Consider the following 20,261-nt stretch of genomic DNA (forward strand, 5'->3'; position numbering starts at 1 on the left):
GATTTCTGTGGGTTAAAACTCCTAGATCTCTGCTCAGCTCCCAAACTCCACCTATCCAACCCTTTTTTTAAGCAAACCCGTCACCTTTTCAAATGGTCCAAGCCATCCCCTCTGAACACATTTGATCAACTACATTAGGCCAGGGGTTGTAGAAAGGTGGGTCACAAAAATCTGGAATTCTGGTTCATCAGGGCAATAATCACCTCTCTATACTTTTATCTCTTTGTTACTAATACGTGTGTGTGCTGCTGACCCTGGGGGGTGGTCCTCCTGCGTTTGGCTGCGGGGGTGCTGTGGGGGGACAGCGTGGCGCTCCTCTCCCCCTCCTCTCGGGGCTTGGAGGAGCCAGACTGCAGAGAGCGCTGGTACATCCTCAGAGATGGCCAGGAGGGGGCAGGAGAGCCACACTCAGCACTCAGGAAAGCTGACCTGAGAGAGAGAGAGAGAGAGAGAGAGAGAGAGAGAGAGAGAGAGAGAGAGAGAGAGTAGGGCGTAGAGAGAGAGAGAGTAGGGCGTAGAGAGAGAGAGAGAGAGGGGGAGAGAGGGAGAGAGAGAGGGAGAGAGGGAGAGATGGAGGGAGGGAGATGGAGGGAGGGAGAGAGGGAGGGAGGGAGAAATAGACTCAGGCCAGGACTATCCTCTAGGCACTTCATGTAGATCTGAAACAAATGGATAGCTCTATTTGTGTTTCTTTTGGGTGTGTGAAATGTGAGGAAAAGGACATGCATATCCTTAGATGTGTGTAGTTGTTGTGTGTGTGTGTGACTCACAGCTGGGCTCGGTCCTGACGTAGGAGTTTGAAACTGAACTCGCTGAGTATCTCAAGGAAGGGCAGGTTGGGGGGTTGCTCCTCCTCTCCTGCCTCCCGTAACGCAAACCGGATACCATCCCTGACCAATAGAGAACACTTTGTTCTACATACCAGCTAGACATAAACTGATTTTTTGTCAAGTGTGTGTATGTTTCTGTAAATTACTGGCTGCACAATGAATTTCTCAATTGGGACAATACAAATATTGATTTATATATTGACATTTAGCATGTGTGTGTTTGACTGACATGTGCAGGGACACCAGTGGTTTGCGGATGCGGTGCAGGTCTATGCCGAAGCTCATGGCCAGCCTTTTAGCTAGCTCTCTGATCTCCCCAAACTCCTGGCCTCCACCAACGCTCTCTGGAGCCAGCGCTGAGAACAACTGACACACACACACACAATTAGTAATATATTAATATATAGTATATCTGTAACAAAGATATTCTTTAATTTACCCATGCACACACCTGCTGCAGACTCAGGCAGACCGTCTTGGCGCTCTGCACTGGACTGATCATCTTGGTTTTGCTCAGAGTCTCCTTGATGATGTCACCATAGTCTTTGTAGAACTAGAGGAAGTAGACAAGACTGTCACCCTCTCCATGGTTATACCACTAGAATTACAATGATTCATTCTATTTCAATGGTTCTACCTCTAGATTTACAATGATTAATTCTATTTCTATGGTTCCATCTCTCTGTATCTCTCTGGTTCTACCTCTCCATCTCTCTGGTTCTACCTCTCCACCTCTCTGTATCTCTCTGGTTCTACCTCTCTGTATCTCTCTGGTTCTACCTCTCCATCTCTCTGGTTCTACCTCTCCATCTCTCTGGTTCTACCTCTCCATCTCTCTGGTTCTACCTCTCCACCTCTGTATCTCTCTGGTTCTACCTCTCCATCTCTCTGCATCTCTCTGGTTCTACCTCTCCACCTCTCTGTATCTCTCTGGTTCTACCTCTCTGTATCTCTCTGGTTCTACCTCTCCATCTCTCTGATTCTACCTCTCCATCTCTCTGCATCTCTCTGGTTCTACCTCTCCATCTCTCTGGTTCTACCTCTCCACCACTGTATCTCTCTGGTTCTACCTCTCCATCTCTCTGCATCTCTCTGGTTCTACCTCTCCATCTCTCTGCATCTCTCTGGTTCTACCTCTCAATCTCTCTGCATCTCTCTGGTTCTACCTCTCCATCTCTCTGGTTCTACCTCTCCATCTCTCTGGTTCTACCTCTCCATCTCTCTGGTTCTACCTCTCCATCTCTCTGGTTCTACCTCTCCATCTCTCTGGTTCTACCTCTCTCCATCTCTCTGGTTCTACCTCTCTCCATCTCTCTGGTTCTACCTCTCTCCATCTCTCTGGTTCTACCTCTCTGTATCTCTCTGGTTCCACCTCTCCGCATCTCTCTGGTTCCACCTCTCCGCATCTCTCTGATTCTCTCTCTCCGCATCTCTCTGATTCTCTCTCTCCGCATCTCTCTCTCTCTCCGCATCTCTCTCTCTCTCCGCATCTCTCTCTCTCTCCGCATCTCTCTCTCTCTCCGCATCTCTCTCTCTCTCCGCATCTCTCTCTCTCTCTCTCTCTCCTCTCTCCTCTACCTTGCTGTAGTATTTGAAGACGTCAGTGGCAGTGCTGAGGTCCAGGATGCCGTAGATAACCAGTTTACAGTAGCCGGCCAGCTGGTTGCGCCGCCGCTGGAGAGTAGCCATCTTCACCTCCTCCTCTCCCTCTGCCTCACCTGGAGAAAGAAGAGAGGGAGGGGGAGAGATATGGCAGGGGGTGAGAAGAGAGAAAGAGAGGGCCCAGGTCAAAAGTAGTACACTAAATAGGGAGTAGGGTGCCATCTTGGTGTAGGTAGTGTAGTTGTGATGGTTGCCCTACCGGACAGTTGGTCGTCGTCAGGCTCAGTGAAGACGTAGTCGAGGAGGAAGGCAGCCATGTCGAAGCGGAGGGAGTCGGAGGGGGGGTGGGCCAGCGGCTGCAAAGTGGGGTGAGACCTCACCGAGCTCACACCAAACAACAGCAGCAGGTCACACAGCAGCTCAAACGCCTGACAAGGGAGACACACAACACATCAACACACACTCCAGCACCAGGGTTTGGGCTCAATTACAATTTATGTCAGTCAAGTGATGAATTAAACATATTATAAAGGATAAAAACTTGGCCCATATTATAAAGGGGAAAAACTTGGCATAAATGGCTTCTCCTGTTCAGTTCAGAAGTCATTTGAAAATATCTGTCTGTGTGTGTTCAACAGGGTTGAGGTCAATTCGAACTGAAGGCAGTCAATTCAAGAAGTAAACTGAAATTTCCAATTCAATAAAATTGAAAAGGGTCATCTATCAATACCTCCCCTCCCCTCTGCTAACCTGGTCTCTGATCTCTGGCTGGCCCACAGACAGGCAGCTCTGACACACGATGCAGAACGAACGCACCTCCTTCTTCAGACGCTTTACCTCTGCCTTGGAGGGGTGTGTGAAAGAATGGTGCATGTGTACATGTGAATGTGCAGATACGTGTGTACATGATGTGTGTGTGTGAGGGAGAGAGAGAGGGGGACAGAGCAACAGATTGAGAACAACAGAGTGACAGACAGTGACTAAGCAGTACCAAGAAAATGATTTATCTGTGTTTATGTTTATGCCGGGGCTCAAGCTTGGGTAAACACAACATGTGAATGCCTAGTCATAACTGTCTGCATGTGTGTATCTGTGTGTGAGACTGAGCCTGTGAGTGTCGCTGTGCCATGCTCTACTCAGTGGGTAGAGAAGGCAGGCGGGCAGTGCCAAGCTCTAACTCAGTGGGTAGAGAAGGCAGGCGGGCAGTGCCATGCTCTAACTCAGTGGGTAGAGAAGGCAGGTGGTCAGTGCCATGCTATGAGATGGGCACCTTGGTTGGTGTAGAGATGGCCACCCTGACTTTCTCCCAGAGCACGTGGAACGCTGCACACTTCAGAGCAGGAACCATCAGCTGAAACGACATGGGACAACACTGATGGAGTTTGGTTATTTTACATGACACTTATTCCTGCAATGTTCAATAAGTGTGTGTGTGTGTGTCAGTGTGTGTCTGTGTGTGTTTGTGTGTCAGTGTGTGTGTGTCAGTGTGTGTGTGTGTCAGTGTGTGTGTGTGTGTGTCAGTGTGGGTTTGTGTCAGTGTGTGTGTGTCAGTGTGTGTGTGTGTGTGTGTCAGTGTGAGTGTGTGTGTCAGTGTATGTTTGTGTCAATGTGTGTGTGTGTGTGTGTGTGTCAGTGAGTGTGTACATGGACACACACCTCTTTGTCGATGTCTCTGGACTCCACTCCACTCTTCAGCAGCTGAAAGCAGGGCTCAAACAGCTTCCATGAAGTCAGGTCCTTGGCACTGAAAACACACATACACACCTCAGCATCAGTCTAACAACCATGCGCGTGCACACACACCACTAGTGTACCTGCTGAAGGCTGCGATCCTCGTCAGGGCAGTGGCAGCACTGTACACCTCATCTTCATCAGCAGTGCCCTGAGCACAGAGATAGAGGGAGGGTTAGAACATCACCAACATGCTTCAAAAGTGTGTGTGTGTGTGTGTGTGTGTACCTGCAGCAGCTCGTTGAGGTGGGAGCTGAAGCGGTCAGTCAGACTGTCCAGTAGCTGGCTGACGACCAGGTCGGCACGGCCGGAGAAGGTGTACTTGTCGTGGCAGAGGGCACACGCCACACGGGCACACGCCTCCAAAACACCAGACTCCGTGTGCTTCTCCACGATGCCACACACCTGGGCCAGCAGCAGATCCAGATACTGAAGGGGGGGAGGGAATAAACAGAGAAGTTGTGCTTGAGTCCAAGTCATGTGACTTGAGTTGACAACTCTTGTGTAATGTTGTATTTTAGCCTACAGGGGGAGCAGCTGTGTAAAAGGTGCTCTCTATGCGAGCGATTCTCAACTGGTGAGTCGCGAAAGGTTTTGAGTGGGAGAAGGTAGGAGTAGTGTCAGAGTAATTAATTTTTTTTTTTTAAACAGTTGAGAACCACTGCTCTCTCTCTCTCTCTCTCTCTCTACAGTCTCTCCAGTCTCTCTCGCTCTCCTGTCTCTCTCGCTCTCCTGTCTCTCTCGCTCTCTCCTTTCTTTCTAGCTCTCTCTCTCCTGTCTCTCTCTCTCTCTCGCTCTCCCTCCTGCCTCTCTCTCTCCGCTCTCCTGTCTCTCTCGCTCTCTCTCCTGTCTCTCTCCTGTCTCTCTCTCTCTCTCTCCTGTCTCTCTCTCTCTCTCTCCTGTCTCTCTCTCTCTCTCTCCTGTCTCTCTCTCCTGTCTCTCTCCTGTCTCTCTCTCTCTCCTGTCTCTCTCTCTCTCTCTCTCCTGTCTCTCTCCTGTCTCTCTCTCTCTCCTGTCTCTCTCTCCTGTCTCTCTCTCTCTCCTGTATCTCTCTCTCTCTCCTGTCTCTCTCTCGCTCTCCCTCCTGTCTCTCTCCTCTCTCCTGTCTCTCTCGCTCTCTCTCCTGTCTCTCTCTCTCTCGCTCTCCTGTCTCCCTCTCCTGTCTCCCTCTCCTGTCTCCCTCTCCTGTCTCCCTCTCCTGTCTCCCTCTCTCACTCTCCTGTCTCTCCTGTCTCTCTCACTCTCCTGTCTCTCTCTCTCTCCTGTCTCTCTCCCCTCTCTCTCTCCTGTCTCTCTCTCTCTCCTGTCTCTCTCTCTCCTGTCTCTCTCTCTCCTGTCTCTCTCTCTCCCCTGTCTCTCTCTCTCCACTGTCTCTCTCGCTCTCCTGTCTCTCTCTCTCTCTCCTGTCTCTCTCTCTCTCCTGTCTCCCTCTCTCTCCTGTCTCCCTCTCTCTCCTGTCTCTCTCTATCACCTTCTCCAGTCTACCAGTGCTGCTGTAGGTCTCCAGGTCAAAATGAAGCGGAGCCTTCAGAAGGCTGGTCACTTTCTCCACGTCCGCCGAGTACTGTGTGACATAATGACAAATCAAGTTTAAAAAAGCTTAGAAGCAGAGATATGTTTGTAACATCAAACAAATAAAATAAATAACTCAAACAATCAAGAAAAAAAGAACTAACCGTTAAACATGCTAGGGAAGTAGCATGTGTTGATGGGTTTGAGTGACAGGTGTGTTAGGATCAATTTCTAATGGTTTATCATGCAGCGGTATCAATATGCTCTTTGTCATTACCTTGGCCAGCAGCTGGGGCAGGAGGGTGATGAAATGGGTGGTGATGCGTCTCTTGTCCTGGGCTTGGATCTTCTTATCCTTCATGCTCAAGATCTAACACACACACAACCACTCTTGTCAATGCAATTTAGTGACCCTGCAGTCTTTTTCCTGTCTGATAGTTTAGTATTGGTGTGGTGTGGGTGGTGGGTCACCTTCTTGGCCTGAGCTCTGCCTACGGGTGGGTGTCCCTCAGCTGCCTGTCTGACAGCACACATCATCAACTCTATCAACGCCCCCTCCTCCTCATCCACCAGACCTGACACACACACACAGAGAGAGAGAGGGGGAAGGAGAACGAGGTGAGGGATAGAAAGAGGACAGTCGGGGAAGGAGGGAGAGGAAAGAAGTAGAGAAGAGGGAGGAAAGAGATCAGGGCAGTCAAGGAAAGAAAAGCAGGAAAGAGGAAGAGGGGGCAGAAATTCGACATTAGAGAGTGAAAAAAATAAGAAAAACAATGAAAGAGAGGGAACGTTAATTCACTGGTCAGAAAATAGGTTGCATTTTAAATTATTTCCATTACCAGTGGTTTACAACAACAACGTCCATTACCAGTGGTTTACAACAACAACGTCCATTACCAGTGGTTTACAACAACAACGTCCATTACTAGTGGTTTACAACAACAATGTCCGCTCACTGTTTGCTCACAATAAGTGATCCTTTAAGAGCTATGAGTGATTGAAATGTAACGTTTCGACCGACATGGTTGTCGTCAGGTAAACGTTGAACAAACTCTGTACCTTGTCCCTGGCCAGCCTCCTGTACCAGCAGTGATGTCATGGTGTCCCAGTCCCTCAGCTCAGAGCCTGCTACACCCCACAGACTGTCCACCAGGTAGGCCCCGTGCTCATGGAACTGACACACAGAGACAGGGGAGGGAGAAAAGAGGTGGAGGAATGAAGGTGAGAGTTTGTTGTGGTGTTGCAGTATATTGAAGGGTTGGGATCAATTTGAATTTAGATCAGTCAATTCCAGAAGTAAACTGTAATAATAATAAATAAATAAATAAAAAGGCAATTATTGTCAATGTCCTCCTAATAAACTGAAAAGGAAAAGCTATTTATTTCAAACGTTTTTATTGTATTTTCATGAATTAAGCCAGGCAAAAGTGTTTGACCCAGAACTGTATTGAATTAGAGAAAGTGAGAGAGAATAACAGAGAAAGAGACAGAAGAGAGAGAGAGACAGGAGGGGAAGTGTTACGGTCCGGCTCTGTTGGTCCTGTTCCTGTTGGTGTTCCTTTCCCTTTTCTCCCCTGTGTGTGTTGTTTGTGTCTGTCTCCCCCTGCTGTGCAGTCAGAGGTTCTAGGTCAGCGGGCGTGGCCTTTCTATCATCAGACCAGTTGCATCAAGCTTCAGCTCATTGGCACCAATCAAGCAGCAGATATCTACCCGGGCTGGACACCTCTCCAGCGCCAGTTCGTTCCTACACTTCCAGTGGTAACTTGGCCCGTACAGCACTCTCAGTGTAGTTGTACTCTCTCAGTATTATTGTTGTTCCTGCCACGTTTTGTAACCTGTCTCTCCTTCGACCAGATCTCGTCTGTTCCTGCTGCCTGCTTGCCTGCCTGCCTGCCTGCCATTCCCACGCCGCTACCTGCTCCTCTGTTGCCTGATATCCTCGTTATCCAGCTCTCAGGACTACTGGCTCTCCACTCCACTCAGCTCCTACCCCAGCCTGAAGCTATTCCACCCTGACTACCTACCTCTGCCTATTCACGTTGAATAAACTACATCCTATTTTACTCTCTTTGTCCGTGTGTCCGTCTCTGCACCTGAGTCCACCACCCAACCTAACAGAACGAACTGGCCAAACATGGACTCAGCAGAGATGTCACATGAAACAACGGGTGATGGCGTACAACACGCCCTCCATTCACAAGGAGTACTATTGGGACAACACGACCAACTCATCCGGATGCTATTGGATAACAACCAGCAGTTGTTGGATCAAGTATCTCATCTCACCTCTCAGGTAGCTAACCTGGTAACACTCACTACCCTTTTTCCCTCTGCTTCTCCTCCGCCTGTTCCTCCTACAGTGGCTCCAGGCTCGGCTTCCGCTCCTGCCCTTCGGGAACCCCCTACAACCTCACCCGAACCTTTCACCGGGGACCTGAACAAGTGCCGTGGTTTCCTGCTTCAGTGCCGCTTGGTGTTCCAACAGAAGCCCCTGTCCTTCTCCACGGAATCCTCAAAGGTACATTACGCTCTGGGGTTACTGAGGGGAAAAGCTTTGATTTGGGCAGAAGCGGCTTGTTCTACTCAGCAGATCGCCAGCCTGTCGTTTGACGATTTTTCCTCTCAATTGAAAGTGGTGTTTGATCACCCGGACCATGCCGGGACCGCCACAAAGAGACTGTTGAAGCTACGACAGGGCACGGGTAGCGTGGCTGAATACGCCATTGATTTTTGGACCTTGGCAGCCGATTCCAAGTGGAATGACGAAGCTCTTCAGGGAGCGTTTGTTAACGGGTTAAGTGACACGATTAAGAATGAACTAGCTGTTCGTGAAGAGCCTGCTAACCTTCATGTTCTCGTTTCCCTTGCTACACGAATAGACAACAGGCTACGGGAGAGGAGACAGGAGAGGGGCGGTCGGGTCCACACCGCAGGCGGGGCTCCCTCGCTTTCTGCAACCCGAGCAACATCACCACTCGGACACCGCCCACACACCTCAGCGGATCCCTCCATGGAACTAGACGAGCCCATGCAGCTGGGCCGCGCTCGTCTGTCCCCTGCCGAAAAGGAACGGCGCATGCGGGTTGGTGAGTGCATGTACTGTGGGGACCGCACTCATTTCCTGATTAACTGTCCGGTTCGCCCAAAAAGACAAAGCTCGCAGGTAAAAGTGGGCGTACTTGCGAGTGCTACACCTGACTCAATGCCCACAGCACCCCGTCTAGTTATCCCAGCTACAGTCCAGTTCAGGAATCTGTCTCTCCCATTAGCTGCTCTCATTGACTCTGGTGCTGAGGATAATTTTGTTGACGTTAACCTGGTCACTCAGGCTGAGATCCCTGTTAAGCCCCTGCCTAAGCCTATAACAGTAACCGCTATAGACGGCCATCAGTTTGCCAACATCACCCACCAAACTGTCCCCGTTTCTCTCATGCTGTCCGGCAATCACAAAGAAACCATCCAGTTTAAAGTAGTCTCCTCCTCGGCCTCCCCCCTTATCCTGGGTTTCCCTTGGCTTAGCCTTCACAACCCCCATATTGACTGGCAAAACCACAAGATACACAGTTGGAGCACTCACTGCCATTCTGCTTGCCTTGGGTCGGCTATTCCGCCCTCGGTAGGTTCCCCTGCTTCCCCTGTCAAAACCCCAGACCTCTCTTCAGTCCCTGAGGAGTACTTGGACCTGGCTGAGTTTACAGACAATGAAGACTCCAGCAATCATGAACCTGTTCTGCCCGCTTCCTGTTTGGTGGCGGCGGTTCACTGGGAAATCGAGTCCCTCGTCCGATCGGCACAAGAGTCGGAACCTGGACCGGCCGATGGCCCCCCCGACCTTCTCTATGTTCCCGCAGCCGTGCGGCCGCAAGTGCTCAACTGGATCCACACCTCACGCTTCTCCTGCCACCCTGGTATGAAACGTACACTATCGCTACTGAAGAGGCACTTTTGGTGGCCATCCGCCGAGGCTGACGTCCGGGAGTACGTGGCGGCCTGTTCCATCTGTGCCCAAAATAAGGCTTCCCACAGGGCGCCTTCGGGCCTGCTGCGGCCTCTCCCAGTCCCGAGTCGTCCTTGGTCTCACGTGGCCTTGGACTTCGTCACTGGACTTCCTATGTCTGAGGGTAATGACACCATACTCACCATCGTGGACAGATTCTCTAAATCTGCCCATTTTGTTGCATTACCAAAATTACCGTCTGCCAGTGAGACGGCCGACCTCTTTGTCCTACATGTATTCCGTCCCCATGGAATACCTGTGGACATAGTGTCCGATAGAGGTCCACAGTTCATTTCTCGGGTATGGAAGGAGTTTTGTTCTGCTCTGGGTGCCTCTGTCAGTCTCTCATCAGGGTTCCATCCCCAGTCCAATGGCCAGACTGAGAGGACCAATCAGGACCTGGAGGCTGCTCTACGCTGTGTGACATCCCAGAACCCGTCCACCTGGGCCAAACACCTCCCGTGGGTCGAATATGCCCACAATTCCCTCACCTCATCTGCCACCGGTCTTTCACCATTTGAGGCGGCTTTGGGGTACCAACCGCCATTGTTCCCGTCTCAGGAAAAGGAGTTAACCGTCCCGTCAGTTCAGGATAACCTTCGTCGTTGCCGCAAGGTGTGGGTGGACACCCGTGAGGCCCTTCTACGGACAGCAGAGCGCAATAAGAGTGTGGCGGACAGGCACAGGGTAGTCGCTCCACAGTTCCAGCCTGGTCAGCGAGTCTGGCTCTCCTCCAGCAACATTCCCCTGCGCACTGACTCCCGTAAACTGTCGCCCCGGTATTTGGGTCCTTTTGAGGTCGAATCCATCATCAACCCTTCGGCTGTTCGGTTGAAGCTTCCCCAGGCCATGAGAGTCCATCCCACATTTCACGTGTCCCAGCTGAAGATGGTCTCCTCCAGTCCTTTGTGTCCGCCGGTGGATCCCCCTCCGCCACCGCGCATTATTGACGACCATCCAGCCTACACGGTTCGGAGACTGCTGGACGTCCGAAGGCGTGGTAGAGGGTTTCAGTACCTGGTGGACTGGGAGGGATACGGTCCCGAGGAGAGGTCCTGGATTCCCAGACGTTTTATTCTGGATCCTCAGCTAGTGAAGGACTTCCATAGGGACCACCCTGACAAGCCGGGTGGGTCGCCGGGTGGCGCCCGTTGAGGGGGGGGTACTGTTACGGTCCGGCTCTGTTGGTCCTGTTCCTGTTGGTGTTCCTTTCCCTTTTCTCCCCTGTGTGTGTTGTTTGTGTCTGTCTCCCCCTGCTGTGCAGTCAGAGGTTCTAGGTCAGCGGGCGTGGCCTTTCTATCATCAGACCAGTTGCATCAAGCTTCAGCTCATTGGCACCAATCAAGCAGCAGATATCTACCCGGGCTGGACACCTCTCCAGCGCCAGTTCGTTCCTACACTTCCAGTGGTAACTTGGCCCGTACAGCACTCTCAGTGTAGTTGTACTCTCTCAGTATTATTGTTGTTCCTGCCACGTTTTGTAACCTGTCTCTCCTTCGACCAGATCTCGTCTGTTCCTGCTGCCTGCTTGCCTGCCTGCCTGCCTGCCATTCCCACGCCGCTACCTGCTCCTCTGTTGCCTGATATCCTCGTTATCCAGCTCTCAGGACTACTGGCTCTCCACTCCACTCAGCTCCTACCCCAGCCTGAAGCTATTCCACCCTGACTACCTACCTCTGCCTATTCACGTTGAATAAACTACATCCTATTTTACTCTCTTTGTCCGTGTGTCCGTCTCTGCACCTGAGTCCACCACCCAACCTAACAGGAAGAGAGAGAGAGAGATGGAGACAGGAGAGCGAGAGACAGAGACAGGAGAGCGAGAGAGACAGGAGAGAGAGAGAGAGAGAGAGAGAGAGAGAGAGAGACAGGAGAGCGAGAGACAGAGACAGGAGAGAGAGAGAGACAGGAGAGAAAGAGAGAGAGAGAGAGAGACAGGAGAGAAGAGAGACAGGAGAGAGGAGAGAGAGAGAGACAGGAGAGAGAGAGAGAGAGAGACAGGAGAGAGAGAGAGAGAGAGACAGGAGAGAGAGAGAGAGAGAGAGAGAGAGAGAGAGAGAGAGAAGCATCTTTCTTTACCTCACTCTGGATGTAGAAGGAGACCAGCAGGTTGAAGAAGGCGGCCCGGCGACTGCCCATGTCTGCCTCCTGTGGCTTGCTGCTCATCGCACAACACAGCCTGACACACCCAACCACACACGATAGATTGATATTACTAAGTGATACTGGTAGGGATGGCTAGAGGATAAAGGATATCATGTGAAATGGAGAGATGACTGACTTGTGGTAGAGGAAGGCACCAGCAGCAGATGCCAGGCCTCTGCGGGAGGCAAAGACCAAAGGATACACATGGCTACACTCCTCCTCGGACAAGCCCTCCTCTGTCCTTCTGCACACACACACACATTATTTACAGAGTAAATGCAACACAATCACTCATGCGCACACACATCAATCTATTACTGTGTGAACCAAAAAATAAGCACATACAAGAAATTCACATAGCCACCACACATTTACACACATCATACACACCATAGATTTCCATAACGGCAAACATTTGCTGGCAGACGTTCACAGACGCACACATACACACACACACACACACACAGAGACACTCACTGTTGGAGGAGCAGCAGCAGCTGGACAGCTTCCACCGCCACGTCTGGGTCCTTGTCTAGCACCATGCAGAGCATCCTCTCCTACACACACACACACACACACACACACACACACAAAGACAACAGAAAGGATGGAGCCGTCCAATTTCACTAAGCCAAGGAATAAACAGCCACTATCTCATGCAACACATGGGGCTTGAAGGGGGTTGTGAAGCCATTTCTACTGACATGTTTGGGAATTGACTATTAACCATCCGTTCTAGACACAAACAAAACCTGCAAACTGCAATATGTACAGAGAGGTAAAATACCACAAATTAGGTTTATCACGATACCAGTATCGCGATATTCGGAAGGAAACAAAACATGAAGCGGATTTATTTTCTTGAAGAAGACAGTCCTAATGTTAGAGTGACATTAGTTTAATTGGCAAGCTATAGCACCCACAATTGAACATACAGTAGGTTTTTATAGGACCATAGAGTTTAGTCTAATTCCTGTTTTCTTTTTTGCCATGGAATATCTGGTATCGTAGCATCGTGATGCTGGTATCGTGACAACCCTACCACAAATGGTTCCCGCAAACTGGGATAGAGAGGGTGAAAATACCACAGCAAATGGCTACTGTTTAGAGGTATAGTTCATATGTGGACATGACCTGCATCCTGTATTGTGAGTGTCCAAACTGCGAGGGCACACACACATGCTCAGTGATGGTGGATAGCTTTTCAACATAGGAGTTGTGCTACATCCTAATTGGTACAGAGCCTAAGGACGGACACATTGAAAGTAGACACTGAAGGACAGAAAAAACTGTGGGAGACAGACAAAAAGAAAGGGAGAGAGAAAGTGAGAGAGAGAAAGAAAGAGAGAAATTGAGAAATAGAGAAAGAGAGAGAGAAAGAAAGAGAGCGAGAGAGAAAGAGAGAACGAGAGAGAAACAAAGAGAGAGAGAAATAAAGAAAGACAAAGAATGAGAGAGCAAGAGAGGGAGAGAGAAAGAGAGAGAGAGAGAGAGAGATAGGGGGAATGAGAGAGAGAGAAACAAAGAGAGAGAGAAAGAGAGAGAGCAAGAGGGAGAGAACAGATAAAGGGCTGCAGAGGGAGACCTACTTTAAACCTGCTGGTGAAGAGCTCTAGGCGGCCAATTAAGTCCTTCTCCTTGTAGAGGCCCTGCAGGGCCCGCACACACTGCAGACGCACCGAGCCTTGCTGTGGGGAGAGAGCAGAGTCACACACCACGTGCAACACATTTTTGCACGGTTTACTTTCAATCTGGATAAATAGACACCATATCATGGTCATCTTTCAAAGCAAAGTTTAAAGATTTTCCACTAGATAAAATGTTTGTGGCTAATAGACCATTTAGACAGGGAAAATGTCACCCCTTATGTGCCTGTGTTGGGCGTAGGGTACCAACATTTTAGAATACCGTAGTACTGTTTCATATGATACTACCAACTTTTTTGGCCCTACCGATCTAAAGAACCCGCTGGTGACTGTGGTAGACCGTCATTGTAAATAAGAATTTGTTCTTAACTGACTTGCCTAGTTAAATAAAAAAAGACATAAAAAATATAAAATGCTTATAACGTCAATTGTTTGTAAGTTCAGGAAAAAAACATTTAACTACGGGCAACTAGTCTCTTGTATGCACCTGTCTAATATTATTTTTATTTCACCTTTATTTACCCAGGTAAGCCAGTTGAGAACAAGTTCTCATTTACAACTGCGACCTGGCCAAGATAAAGCAAAGCAGTGCGATAAAAACAACAACAACACAGAGTTACACATGGGATAAACAAAACATACAGTCAATAGCACAATATAAAATCTATATACAGTGTGTGCAAATGTAGTAAGTTATGGAGGTAAGGCAATAAATAGGCCATAGTGCAAAATAATTACAATTTAGTATTAACACTGGAGTGATAGATGTGCAAAAGATGATGTGCAAATAGAGATACTGGGGTGCAAATGAGCAAAATAAATAACAATATGGGGATGAGGTAGTTGGGTGGATGGGCTGTGTACAGGTGCAGTGATCGGTAAGCTGCTCTGACAACTGATGCTTAAAGTTAGTGAGGGAGATAAGAGTCTCCAGCTTCAGAGATTTTTGCAGTTCATTACAGTCATTGGCAGCAGAGAACTGGAAGGAATGGCAGCCAAAGGAGGTGTTGGCTTTGGGGATGACCAGTGAGATATACCTGCTGGAGCGCATACTACGGGTGGGTGTTGCTATGGTGACCAATGAACTAAGATAAGACAGAGATTTGCCTAGCAGTGATTTATAGATGTCAAGGATCGGTAGGATAGTCAGTTTTACGAGGGCATGTTTGGCAGCATGAGTGAAGGAGGCTTTGTTGCGAAATAGGAAGCCGATTCTAGATTTAACTTTGTGTGTCTGGAAGGAGAGTTTACGGTCTAACCAGACACCTAGGTATTTGTAGTTGTCCACATATTCTAAGTCAGACCCACACAGAGTAGTGATTCTAGTTGGGCGGGAGGGTGCAAGCAGCGTTCGATTGAAGAGCATACATTTAGTTTTACTAGTGTTTAAGAGCAGTTGGAGGCTACGGAAGGAGTGTTGTATGGCATTGAAGCTCGTTTGGAGGTTTGTTAACACAGTGTCCAATGAAGGGCCAGATGTATACAAAATGGTGTCGTCTGCGTAGAGGTGGATCTGAGAGTCATCAGCAGCAAGAGCGACATCATTGATATACACAGAGAATAGAGTCGGCCCGAGAATTGAACCCTGTGGCACCCCCATAGAGACTTCCAGAGGTCCAGACAACAGGCCCTCCGATTTGACACATTGAACTCTATCTGAGAAGTAGTTGGTGAACCAGGCGAGGCAGTCATTTGAGAAACCAAGGCTATTTAGTCTGCCAATAAGAATGCGGTGGTTGACAGAGTCGAAAGCCTTGGCCAGGTCGAGGAAGACGGCTGCGCAGTACTGTCTTTTATCGATCGCGGTTATAATATCGTTTAGGACCTTGAGCGTGGCTGAGGTGCACCCATGACCAGCTCGGAAACCAGATTGCATAGCGGAGAAGGTACGGTGGGATTCGAAATGGTCGGTGATCTGTTTGTTAACTTGGCTTTCAAATACTTTCGAAAGGCAGGGCAGGATGGATATAGGTCTGTAAGAGTATGGATCTAGAGTGTCACCCCCTTTGAAGAGGGGGATGACCGCGGCAGCTTTCCAATCTCTGGGGATCTCAGACGATACGAAAGAGAGGTTGAACAGGCTAGTAATAGGGGTTGCGACAATTTTGGCGGCTAATTTTAGAAAGAAAGGGTCCAGATTGTGTCCACTTTACTTTCATGCACATCTCACGTGTGGCAGCTGTTATCAGCCAGCCGCATCTCCTTCCAGCCATCACTCACTTGTTTCCCCATCCAGCCATCACTCACCTGTTTTTCCCCTTCCAGCCATCACTCACCTATTTTTCCCCTTCCAGCCATCACTCACCTGATTCCCCTTCCAACCATCATTCACCTATTTCTCCTTCCAGCCATCATTCACCTGCTACTCTCCATCTACTCTTCCTGTGTATTTATTCTTCCATCAGTTTAAAAAATATATAATTTAGTCGTGATGGCAAGGGGGCATGCAGACCCTGGTCAGTCTTCTGCTGTTACATTTGGGGCGGCAGGTAGCTTAGTGGTTGAGAGCGTTGTGCCAGTAACCGAAAGGTTGCTGGTTCTAATCCCCGAGCCGACTAGGTGAAAAATCTGTCGATGTGCCCTTGGGCAAGGCACTTAACCCTAATTGCTCCTGTAAGTCGCTCTGGATAAGAGCGTCTGCTAAATTACAAAAAAATTATATATATATATATATATATATATATATATACATACACACACACACACACGCAGCGAGCAGAGCAAGCAAAGTTGATACATTGTACATAATTTAATCCCTGGCATAACCAAGAGCACAGGACAGTCTGATAGGTTGGCTGTCACACAGCAGTGCCAGACAGGAAAAACAGCTTTGCGACAGGCATGCTTGCAGCTTGGCACAGAAAGAAAGGAAAAGAGTCTGCTACTCATGAGATGTTCTTGAAAGGTAGGATTCATATAGGGCTAAATATACTCATATAAGGCTATCTATAGTCATATAAGGCTAACTATAGTCATATAGGGCTAGCTATAGTCATATAGGGCTAGCTATAGTCATATAAGGCTAACTATAGTCATATAGGGCTAAATATAGTCATATAGGGCTAGCTATAGTCATATTGGCCTAACTATAGTCATATAAGGCTAACTATAGTCATATAAGGCTAACTATAGTCATGTAGGGCTAACTATAGGGTTATATATAGTCATATAGGGATAACTATAGTCATATAGGACTAACTATAGTCATATAAGGCTAACTATAGGGCTAAATATAGTCATATAGAGCTAACTATAGTCATATAAGGCTAACTACAGTGGGGGAAAAAAGTATTTAGTCAGCCACCAATTGTGCAAGTTCTCCCACTTAAAAAGATGAGAGAGGCCTGTAATTTTCATCATAGGTACACGTCAACTATGACAGACAAATTGAGGGGGAAAAATCCAGAAAATCACATTGTAGGATTTTTAATGAATTTATTAGCAAATTATGGTGGAAAATAAGTATTTGGTCACCTACAAACAAGCAAGATTTCTGGCTCTCACAGACCTGTAACTTCTTCTTTAAGAGGCTCCTCTGTCCTCCACTCGTTACCTGTATTAATGGCACCTGTTTGAACTTGTTATCAATATAAAAGACACCTGTCCACAACAGTCACACTCCAAACTCCACTATGGCCAAGACCAAAGAGCTGTCAAAGGACACCAGAAACAAAATTGTAGACCTGCACCAGGCTGGGAAGACTGAATCTGCAATAGGTAAGCAGCTTGGTTTGAAGAAATCAACTGTGGGAGCAATTATTAGGAAATGGAAGACATACAAGACCACTGATAATCTCCCTCAATCTGGGGCTCCACGCAAGATCTCACCCCGTGGGGTCAAAATGATCACAAGAACGGTGAGCAAAAATCCCAGAACCACACGGGGGGACCTAGTGAATGACCTGCAGAGAGCTGGGACCAAAGTAACAAAGCCTACCATCAGTAACACACTACGCCGCCAGGGACTCAAATCCTGCAGTGCCAGACGTGTCCCCCTGTTTAAGCCAGTACATGTCCAGGCCCGTCTGAAGTTTGCTAGAGTGCATTTGGATGATCCAGAAGAGGATTGGGAGAATGTCATATGGTCAGATGAAACCAAAATAGAACTTTTTGGTAAAAACTCAACTTGTCGTGTTTGGAGGACAAAGAATGCTGAGTTGCATCCAAAGAACACCATAACTGCCTGGATATTCTTTCATGATGGTTTTTTCCAAATAGTAAACAAACATGCACCATTCCGCAGGTTCAGGGTTAAAGGGCGGGATAATCCATGGTTTTCTTCTGAGCTGTCTTGTATTATTCACGACCGTAATCTAGCCTGGGGTAAAGCAAGGAAATCTTGTTCTGATGCTGATTGGCTTATTTTTAGGCAGTTAAGAAACAAGTGTTATTTTCTTCTCAGGAAGGCCAAGTCTGAATATTTTATGTCTGTTACCACTGATAACCTGAATGACCCTAGAAAGTTTTGGAATGCTATTAAGTCTATGTCTGGTAACAGTAATGTTAATGAATTACCGTCATGTGTTTTGAAGGACTCTATATGACAAAACTGAAATGCTGAATTGTTTCAATGAGCACTTTGTATCATCTGGTAGGCTGTTTGATTCAGTGTCCTCTGTCTCTGTACAACCCTGTGTGGATGAACCAGTGTCCTCTGTCTCTGTACAACCCTGTGTGGATGAACCAGTGAGAGCTGGTCAAACTTTTAGTTTTCTGCCATTCTCAGTGCAGGTGGTACATAAAGCCCTGAAATCCTTAGATCAAAGAAAGCCTGCAGGTCCTGATCTTTTGGATCCCTGCTTTTTAAATCTGGCAGCTGATTTCATAGCTGAACCACTTACATATCTGTTCAATCTAACCCTGGAATGTAATGAAATTCCAAAGATCTGGAAATCAGCATTTGTCCTACCACTTTTAAAAGGGGGAGATCCAACTCTTTTAAATAATTATAGGCCAATCTCAAAGCTGTCACCCCTGGTGAAAATACTTGAAACCCTTGTAAGTGAACAGCTAAAAGAGTTTTTATTTACTAACTCTATTTTATCAATGTATCAATCGGGCTTCAGGAAGAAGCATAGCACAATTACAGCAGCCATGAAGGTTTTAAATGATATCACTGAAGCCCTTGACAAAAAACAGCACTGTGTCTCACTTTTTATTGATCTCTCTAAGGCTTTTGATACAGTTGATCATGCTATACTAAGGCAGAGATTGTTGAGTGTAGGTCTTTCGGAGCATGCAGTTGCATGGTTTGCTAACTATCTGTCTGATAGAACTCAGTGCACTCAATTTGATGGGCTTATGTCTGTTAAATTGTCTGTCCTGAATGGTGTGCCCCAGGGCTCTGTACTTGGTCCTCTCTTATTCACTATTTATATTAATGATTTAGACAAAAATGTCCAAAATGCACAACTTCATTTTTATGCTGATGATACTGTTATTTACTGTTGTGCCTCATCTCTTACAAAAGCTTTCCAGAACTTGCAAACTGCTTTTTATACTGTTCAACATACCTTGTGTCAATTGAAGCTTATCCTCAATACTGACAAAACTAAACTAATGGTGTTTTCTAATGCAAGAAATAGACCTCTGAACCTTTCACCTGTTACTACCTGTCAGGGCAAGGAGATTGAAAAAAATTGAAGCTGAAATTGGGATTTTATTTTAGGAATAAGGCCTGTTTTTCTTTTGAAGCCAGAAGGAGGCTAGTATCAGCTACATTTATGCCTTTACTAGACTATGGGGATATTTTATATATGAATGCTTCCGCTCAGTGTTTGAGATCAATTGACACTCTTTATCATGGTACTTTGAGATTTATTTTAAACTGCAAAACCCTTACGCACCACTGTACTTTGTATACCAGGGTTGGCTGGCCTTCTCTAGTCACTCGTAGGCTCAGTCACTGGTATACTTTTATTTACAAAGCCATTTTGGGTTTACTACCTTTTTATTTGGGCATTTTTATTGTTCAGAAATGTGGTGGGTACTCTCTTCGTTCACTGGACTTTATCCTGCTAACTGTTCCAAATGTCCGAACTGAATTTGGTAAAAGGTCTTTTATGTACTCTGCGCCATCGTTTTGGAACACCTTACAAAATAATTTTAAACTGGAAGAACTTGTCCCGATTGGTGTTTTTAAATCTCTGATGAAGGATTTTGAGGCTGATTCCCTGACCTGTCAATGTCTTTAATTTGCTGTTTTTGATATTGTTATACTCTTGTGAATTCATGAATGGTTTTTACTAGATTACTTGTAGTTTTTCATGTTGTCTGTCTGTAATGTTTTGTAATGACTTGGTGCTGCCTATCTTGGCCAGGACGCTCTTGAAAAAGAGATTTTAAATCTCAATGAGCCCTTCCTGGTTAAATAAAGGTTAAATAAATAAATAAATAAACACCTACTGTGAAGCATGGGGGTGGAAACATCATGCTTTGGGGCTTTTTTTCTGCAAAGGGACCAGGACGACTGATCCGTGTAAAGGAAGAATGAATGGGTCCATGTATCGTGAGATTTTTAGTGAAAACCTCCTTCCATCAGCAAGGGCATTGAAGATGAAACGTGGCTGGGTCTTTCAGCATGACAATGATCCCAAACACACCGCCCGGGCAACGAAGGAGTGGCTTCGTAAGAAGCATTTCAAGGTCCTGGAGTGGCCTAGCCAGTCTCCAGATCTCAACCCCATAGAAAATCTTTGGAGGGAGTTGAAAGTCTGTGTTGCCCAGCGACAGCCCCAAAACATCACTGCTCTAGAGGAGATCTGCATGGAGGAATGGGCCAAAATACCAGCAACAGTG

General features: G+C 47.4%; 1 protein-coding gene across 1 annotated transcript in view; it reads right to left on the minus strand.

The window, feature by feature from the left end:
- Positions 1–20,261, minus strand: part of stag3 (STAG3 cohesin complex component) — a gene marked incomplete at both ends in the record, with an annotated part of 39,575 nt that overhangs the window by 2,658 nt on the left and 16,656 nt on the right. Inside the window, 19 exons of the mRNA XM_084149852.1 lie at positions 254–429; positions 771–890; positions 1,060–1,196; positions 1,282–1,383; positions 2,409–2,548; positions 2,692–2,860; positions 3,183–3,275; positions 3,703–3,783; positions 4,089–4,176; positions 4,247–4,314; positions 4,392–4,592; positions 5,635–5,727; positions 5,953–6,045; positions 6,147–6,250; positions 6,735–6,849; positions 11,752–11,851; positions 11,954–12,061; positions 12,295–12,374; positions 13,407–13,505. Of these exons, the coding sequence (XP_084005978.1) occupies positions 254–429; positions 771–890; positions 1,060–1,196; positions 1,282–1,383; positions 2,409–2,548; positions 2,692–2,860; positions 3,183–3,275; positions 3,703–3,783; positions 4,089–4,176; positions 4,247–4,314; positions 4,392–4,592; positions 5,635–5,727; positions 5,953–6,045; positions 6,147–6,250; positions 6,735–6,849; positions 11,752–11,851; positions 11,954–12,061; positions 12,295–12,374; positions 13,407–13,505 (2,167 nt within the window). The remainder of the gene's footprint in view (positions 1–253; positions 430–770; positions 891–1,059; positions 1,197–1,281; positions 1,384–2,408; positions 2,549–2,691; positions 2,861–3,182; positions 3,276–3,702; positions 3,784–4,088; positions 4,177–4,246; positions 4,315–4,391; positions 4,593–5,634; positions 5,728–5,952; positions 6,046–6,146; positions 6,251–6,734; positions 6,850–11,751; positions 11,852–11,953; positions 12,062–12,294; positions 12,375–13,406; positions 13,506–20,261) is intronic.

This window comes from Coregonus lavaretus, assembly GCF_964263955.1.
Source record: "Coregonus lavaretus genome assembly, chromosome: 32".
NCBI classification, from domain to species: domain Eukaryota; kingdom Metazoa; phylum Chordata; class Actinopteri; order Salmoniformes; family Salmonidae; genus Coregonus; species Coregonus lavaretus.